This window comes from Engraulis encrasicolus, chromosome 1 (assembly GCF_034702125.1).
Source record: "Engraulis encrasicolus isolate BLACKSEA-1 chromosome 1, IST_EnEncr_1.0, whole genome shotgun sequence".
NCBI classification, from domain to species: Eukaryota; Metazoa; Chordata; class Actinopteri; order Clupeiformes; family Engraulidae; genus Engraulis; species Engraulis encrasicolus.
The window spans coordinates 27,692,141-27,700,157 of NC_085857.1; the positions used below are offsets into that span (position 1 = coordinate 27,692,141).

General features: G+C 43.2%; 1 protein-coding gene across 1 annotated transcript in view; it reads right to left on the minus strand.

Annotated features, from left to right (window-relative positions):
* Nucleotides 1-3,459: 3,459 nt before the first annotated feature.
* btbd3a (BTB (POZ) domain containing 3a) overlaps nt 3,460-8,017 on the minus strand; it is a 14,864-nt gene continuing 10,306 nt past the window's right edge. The window contains exons 5-6 of the mRNA XM_063199581.1: nt 6,340-6,556; nt 3,460-4,725 (exon numbers count right to left, since the gene is read on the minus strand). Coding sequence (XP_063055651.1) covers nt 3,910-4,725; nt 6,340-6,556 — 1,033 coding nt within the window. The 3' untranslated portion in view covers nt 3,460-3,909. The remainder of the gene's footprint in view (nt 4,726-6,339; nt 6,557-8,017) is intronic.

Genomic DNA, 8,017 nt, shown 5'->3' on the forward strand with positions numbered 1-8,017 from the left:
TGATAAAACATTTGCCTGTTAAATTCTATTGCACTTTCTATTGCAAATGACACCAATTTTAATGAACATCTACTTTAAAATCATTTAAAGTGTGTACACATTTTTAGGACACCCTGTATATGCGACACAGGCACGTTTTAACATTGGGGGCCCCACAAGCGTTTCACCTACTGGGTTTGTGTGACACAGCCTGACTGACAATTGGCTGGCTCGCCTGAAACAAACGTGAAAGGGGAGCGGATTTTCAAACTTTAAAGGCCACACTTTAACTTAAGAAGGGGACAATTTCATCTAAGCTTACAGTAATTGTTTAGCGTACGGCACCACATAAGTGGGAGGTATGGCATCATGGTCTGGTTCAGTCACGTTCAGTCAAACACATCACTGTCCAGAATCCATTGCTTTAAGCCAGGCAGCCACTAGTCAGCCATGCTGCTTAAACAAGCCCAGTGGCACCTGCGTTAGTTGGGTAGAGCACCCATCGCATCCCAGTGAGAGGCATCAACCAATAAACAATGTAGTTTTTGCAAAATAACAAAAAACCCATCTTTCATATAAAAAAGGGCAATAATGTACAATTTAGTGCAACATTAGTGTAGAGAGAGTTTAAGTGATCATTTCATAATTTTAACCTTTAAATAGATTGATTAACCCTCTGCACCAATTGAGTACTGCACTTCTATTTACATAACTGTGCACCTTTTGAGCATAGAGCTACACTGACCGCATGTTTTAAACTGAATATCTCCATGTAACTTCCAATGGTAGGACCACCCTAGTTCAGAAAATAAAAGACCGTATCATCTGAGAAAGTCCTGTTTTTAAGACGCTGGAAAGAAGTTTCTTCTCATCTCAATGTCATAAGTGTTTTGGTAGAGCACCAGCAGTTCAAATTGTTGGAACTTTTAACAGTTCCATTTCTTCATTATCTGATCACATGGTGCTGCAGGTAGCTTTTATCAGGCAGTTCTGCCAATTCCAATATGTTGTTGTATTGCTCACGCTGCCCTTGACTTGTCAGTACCCGGCATTGCTGCATTTTTCGAGTCAGCCCTTTCAGAGATCTGAGCTATTCTAATGGGGGCAGATTTTGTTTACATTCAACATCTTCTGAACTTAAGCCTACTCCAAATATTATCACAAAAGGTATCGCTGTTTGGTAGTTCTCTGCTGATGTTGCATAACCTTTTGTTATGTTATTGGGAATAAAGATGTTTTTTTTTTTAAAGAAATGTAAAGCCCCCATTACAATGACCAGGATCTCGGGAAAGGCTGAAGAAAGAAAAACAAATTCAACATTACAACTGCATGTTGAAATTGGCAGAACTTAGCCTTTAACAAATGTAAACAAAGGCTGGCTACATAACTGAAAACTACTGTTGGTGTGTTACAGCACCACTTATGGATGTACCAAATTAGCAACACTTTGTTCATTTTACATCGAATACAATAAGTATATGAACATCCTTACTTGAAGAGACAAGAAGTGGGAAAGCCTTAGGGCCTTCGCGAATCGCACATTGGTTCCAACAGCACTGCTTTCCGTCAATTTCGATTACGCCCCCCACACGATTTCACCACAGCAGAGCAGGGATAATAAATGGGTGGCTCCAATAACTCGCCCTAATCGCCAGCCGACATCCACGGACATCGGCGCCGGTGTGTGGGGTTATATTGAAAACCGTGGAATCGAACTTTGGTAGAGCAGTGCTCAGCACTTTGTCTGAGCCGATGTGCGGAGGCCCTTAAGGCCAAACCCATGTGTTACCAAGGTGACCAGATGTAAGTGGATCTTCCAGGAGGAAACACAAGGACAGTTATACGATTTGTATAATAATAATAATGATAATAATAATAATGATTAATGTTTTGACTACAAAAACAGGGACCAAAACTGAGTTTTCAAGGTGTTCTTTTCCAAGACTATCTGGTCACCCTTTCTCGTCACGAGCAACTCTGTAATCTTCATATTGGCACAAAATGACACAAAATACAAAAAGTACAAGTTTAAATCACAGTAAATACCTGTAAATATGTATAAATATTACCACACCATTTAGTTTGGCAGATTTCGTTTCCTTCTCAGAAACATAAAATTGTGCGGTAAAGCACTCTATGAAGATTGTATTGAAGACTGTAAACACATTCATAAAGCCATATGCCTTCTTTAAGTATGACACCGGTTGAAATCAATAGCAATAACACTTTAATATATATACTTATATACAGTATATATATATATACACAAATGCTCATATACTTGGGTAATGCTTAACCAAGAATTGCACTTTGCCGTTTGAATTTGTAATATGGCTAATGTATTCATATCTAGAAGGCTTATGTAGAAGTTTTTTTTTAATATAGCGATATAGTTATTAGATAGATATTAGTATAGTTTCATACTTTATGAATACGTCAGAAGCCTTTATGAATGTGTTTTTATAGTCTTACAAATACAAGCGTCAGAGAAAGTGTTACCAGTTGTGCTCATACTGCTGGCTTTTACAACAGTTTAAAACGACTGAAAGCATCTTCCAGATGAAGTCAAAAGTAAAAGTATACTCATTGTCCTCACGCAATTATAGCTTGTACACATCCATCTTTTTTTTTTTTTTTTTAATTGACACATGATACCATTGTGATGTGATGAAGGTAGCTTACTAGCCTGTAGTCAAACTTGGGGGCAGCCATGGCCTAGTGGTTAAGGGGTTGGTTTTTCAATCTGAGGGTTATTGATTTGAATCTCACCTGACCTCTCCCTCTATCCATGGCTGACGTGCTCTTGTGCAAGGCTCCTAACCCCCACAATGCTCCAGGGACTGTAACCAATACCCTGGAAAATAATAACTAAGTTACGTCAATTTTGATAAAAGCGACAGCTAAATGTAATGTAGTGTAAAACCTTACATGTGATCTAGACAAGACACCTTGAACCTTCCCTGTCCTACGTAAGTAACACATTAACAACATAAACCACTGGTTCTGAACTGGGGTGCATTTCTCGAAACCATAGTTGCTAACTATGTTAGCTACTTTGTTGTTTGCAATGCAATTTCTCATTGACAACTACCGAAGTTGCTAACTGCTAAACACTACGGTTTTGAGAAACGCACTCCAGGTTGTAAACTTCGTTTTGAAAAGACTACTGTCTGAAAAGAAAAAAACATCAGTGCTTTCATGTAAAAAGTGAATAATGTGATCTAGGAATGACTTCAGAGTCAAGTTACTGAAAAACCCACATAATGTTCAAGACAAAAACTATATTAAACAAAAACTTTAAAAGTAAGGAATGTTAATGTTATGAGTTTTGAATGACACCGTTTTTCTCAGGACCTCACAGTTGAAAAACTGGAATGAGATAGAAATCACAAAAGACATCTTCAACGGCAGAATGTTCTGAACAGTCAGAGAAGGAGCAACAGACAGTTGCTGTCTTGACGTGATTAACACCAAGCCTTCCCTACCCTAACCTACCCTTCTCTCCATCTCGTTCTGTGTATCCTTCTCATTGTCACCTCTCTGCTTGTTGTTCTTCCTCAAATGAAGAATACAACAATTTCCCCGACTTCTCTTAGGCAAGTGGTAGTACAAGTTCTCAAATTTGCCCCCCATCCCCCACCCCTTCTTCAAATGTAGAGGATATGTTTTGCAACCTTCAACATTGTCTTCAGGCATAAAAGCTAAGTTCTAGAATGTCCCTTCCCTCCTCCCCACTCCACTTCTTCAGGCATTAAGTACAAGTTCTGGAACCTGTTACCATATTCCTTGGGTGAAGGATAGGAGTCTGAGGGGACCTAGTCCTCCAACCTTTCTCCTCAAATCTAGACCACATGTTCAAGAATCTCTTTCACCCATTTTTAGTTGTGGGAAACAGATTCTGGAATCTTTCCCCAACAACATTCCTCAGGGTCAGGCATAGAATATGAGTTCCGGAATCTGTCCACCCTGGACTCCGGTTCCGTTAGTGCTGTCTGAGGAACACTGGAACTGGAAGGTGACCTTGCCGCACTGCACCTCGGTCATGCCCTCCTGCCCAAAATAACTCAGCTCGTTCCCGTCCAGAACCACGCTGGCCGTGTGAAACGTGTCTGGCTCTATCTGCACCGGGTGCTCGAACCAGACGGGAAACGTGCTGCTGGAACCGTCTGAGAAGTACTTAGCCACGCTAGCTCCGAGGGTCGCACCTTGTCGCTTCAGCTCGATGCGCGCGCTGTATTCCGCCGATCCGCAGCTGGACCCGTAGAGGCCGAACCCGGCCACGAAGACGCGACGGTCCACGGCGAACTGGATGCTGTCGCATCGCCCCCGGTAGCGCCACTGGTTGCTACGATACGCGCAAGACTGGAAGCGGTGACAGCGTTGTGGGGCCAGGCCAGCCCGCGGCTCCTGCACGAACCTCAGCGCCGGTTTCCTTGCTGCCGTGTGCCAAAGAAAAACATCATTAGTCTCTGCCAGAGTCAGGACTCCCGACTGCGCCGGACCGTTAGCGAAGTCGTCCAGCGGCATGGCCGGAACTCGGATGAGGTACAACGCTTCGCCGAGAGCCTCTCGGACGTTCTCGGTACTGGCCTGAGCTCCTTTGCGGCCGCACTCGGCCTCGGCCCAGCGTAGCGCGGCGTCGAACACGGCCGTCTCCTTGGCGTTCAGCGTCTCCCGGCGCAGGATGCTTTCCAGCGTTGGAGCGTCGATGTCACAGAAGCCGTCGGAGCGGAGAGCCAGCTCAGCCTGAGACAAGACAGGATAAGAGACGATTACATCACATAAAACAAAGGATATCATACAATTAAGTGACATAAAACAAGACAGGTTATGATACGATTACGTCACATAAAACAAAAACTGGGAACACTGATGATGGGCTAGACCCGAAACGTTTGTCCCCTGTCTGTCGGTTTTATTTACTTTTTTCGGCTTTGTTCAATACAGTTTTTGATTCTGCATTCAGTTCCAGTGTGCGACTCCCTTCTTCCTTTTCGTCGCATAAAACAAGACAGGGTAATGTAATGCAGACGTGTCAAAAGTAAAAGTAAAAAAAGTAAATTCATGGTGTAAATACAACACTAGCACATGATATTAAATAGCTGTTAAACCATTTACTCCATTGTACCTAATGAGGTAGATGGACTCGTCAGTGTTGTTATTGAAAAACGTTAACCCCTTAAGACGCGGCTTTATAAATTTTTTGTTACCAGTATGATAATGACCAAGTCGTGGTGCATTCCTAAAGGGCCTGTTTTGTGTCATAGTATTGTAGTGCTATGGTAGTTACATTTCAATGACTATTACAGCGTGCCACTGGAGGTACGGCACGCATTAAGGGGTTAAAAACCTAACAAGGACCCACCACAAACTTGATCCAACCAGCGCAGCCAGCTGATAGTAATGCTGATAGTAAAAGTACACAGGTCTACTGGATACTCAGACACAGTCATAGGAAAACGTTTTTACACCTTTTGAAATTTCTCACATTTCTGGGGTGGAATTAGTTAAAGCAGATGCTGTTTGTCCCTTCTTGTGATTTCCAGGAAGATCAGACCATGTTTTATGACCAATTTTGACAGAAACGTAAGAAATTTCAAAGGGTGTACAAACTTTTTCCTATGACTATAAGTTCTTTTTTGATGTAATGTAATATAACATAATAAAGCCATAACAAAGCATAACCATAACTATTCATAAACGAAAAGTTGAACTGAAAGTTGCACTGGTGATGGCCAAATACTTTTTTACATTTACATTACATTTAGCAGACGCTCTTGACCAAAGCAACTTACAAGTAGGGCTGTCACAATATTCAATATATCGTACAATAAGTTTTTACAAGCATGATAACTTTTTTGCCACAATAAGTTATTGCATGCTTCTTTGTTTTCCTCGTCACTCTTTCTTAGACTGATTATCGATAGGCACATTTCACTCAGCGCAATGATGCTTAAAAATGTAGGTATACTTCTAATTTTCAGTCTGTCTACCTCCTATATCTCTCTATCTACCCCTCCATCTAGTACCCCCTGCTGCAACACTTTCAAAATCAGAAAGGGTGTATTCACATTTTTATCCCATTTTCATTATATTTTCTGAAAATGACGAAGACAATATTATCGTTTATCGCAATAATTTCTTGGCCCATTTATCGTCCAGCTAAATTTGTTATCGTGACAGGCCTACTTACAAGGAGGACATTTTGATTTTAACCTATCCATGTACTGTAGGACCTGTCCGTATGTATTCTAATCAAAAGCATCCAACTGCAGTGCCGTGGTTTGAACCCCCACCCCTCGCACGCACGCACGACATTCACACGCGCACACACAACACCAGAAACAGCTCATGGTATACCTGTGCGTCGATGACCTCCCAGCAGCGCTGGGTGAGCTCAGGCTCCTCGAAGAGACAGCTCTGGGAGAGCAGCACGCAGGCGTTGCGGGCGCTGAGGGAGGTCTCCAGGAAGGAGACGCAGGCGCGGGCCAGGTGCGGCACGATGTACTTCTTAGCCGCGTACAGGGTGGCCAGCACCGTGTCCGCACACAGGTCGATCTCGTCACAGTAGATGTACCTGAGCAACAAGGACAGAGGAGAAAACATATTTTAATGATAACACACAGCCACTCGTCTCACACACAGCCACATGTCACACACACACGTGCGCATGCGCGCACATGCTCACCCGCATAGCGAGGTGCACTATCTTGCTCACAAGATTCTGGTGCAGTTGACATGGTTCCTACAATTTTATAGACAGTAAGAGAGTAAAAAAAAAGTACCCTGCCGTAACGGCAGATAAGCGGGATAACTGCCTTCGAGGTCGACCGTTTATACAAGGTTAATGGCTTGGTGGAGGCAACTCTGTCTCCGCGCTGCATACATCGCCAGAGTTCGGAGCCGCCGCCCTCGCCATTAACCTCCTAGTATAACCGGTCACCTTGTCGGCCGTTATCCCTAACATAATATGGTGGTAATGGACCCCGTATAACAGAAGAACTCACTACCGTATATGGACCAGTGTCGGAGGAAAGAAGTGAAAGTAGAATAATTCAGTAACACACACACACACACACACACACACACACACACACACACACACACACACACACACACACACACACACACACACACACACACAAGCTCAGAACACTACGATACAGATGCGAGGTGTTTTATATAACGTGATGGCTGAGAGATTGAGAGAAAGACACAACAGATGGAAATACAGATTCTATGCGCACACACAGTAGATGTACTTCAAACAAGGAGGACAGTAGAGAACAGATGGGAGGAAAAAAAGGAATGGCCAGTTCAGGGAGGATGATTCAGTGACTCATTCTCACACAATCACACCGGTCCTTCTTGCTACGGAGGAGTACTTAACCCATTTAAGCCCGATGCTGCGTATGCGCTGCTGCATACATAGACATAGACGCAGCATTCAGGCTCATTAGATTTGAGTTTTTTCATAATAAAATTAGGTATGTTACAGCTCAATGAACACATTCTGATGCAAGAGAAGGGAGAACTTATTTCATGTTTTTTATGTGCTTCGGAGGCTAAGATATTTAGGTTTTCATTATAGGCTGAGGGCAGCTTGTCCCGAAAAGGGCTCATACTGTATCTTATTCTATCTTGTCGCCGCCGGTGTATTCGGCTGGTTACACCTGATGTGGAGGAGAGACGGAGGCAGTGCAATGACTCATGTACACGCACGCACGCACGCACGCACGCACGCACGCACGCACGCACACACACACACACACACACACACACACACACACGTTGATCTCACCGCAGTTAGCTCTTAGTGCATCTCAGACAAGGAGGAGGGGAGGAAAGTGAAGAAAGTGATCATTTAATGACTCATTCTCACACAGGCACACAGATCGACCGTTTCTTCTCGTTATTGAAGAGGTGCTTAAGACAAAGAGGAGGCGAGAAAGATGGACTGTGCATGACTCATATACATATATTCATGATGAAGAGACTACTAGGGATGCACAATACCACTTTTTTGGAAAACCGATAC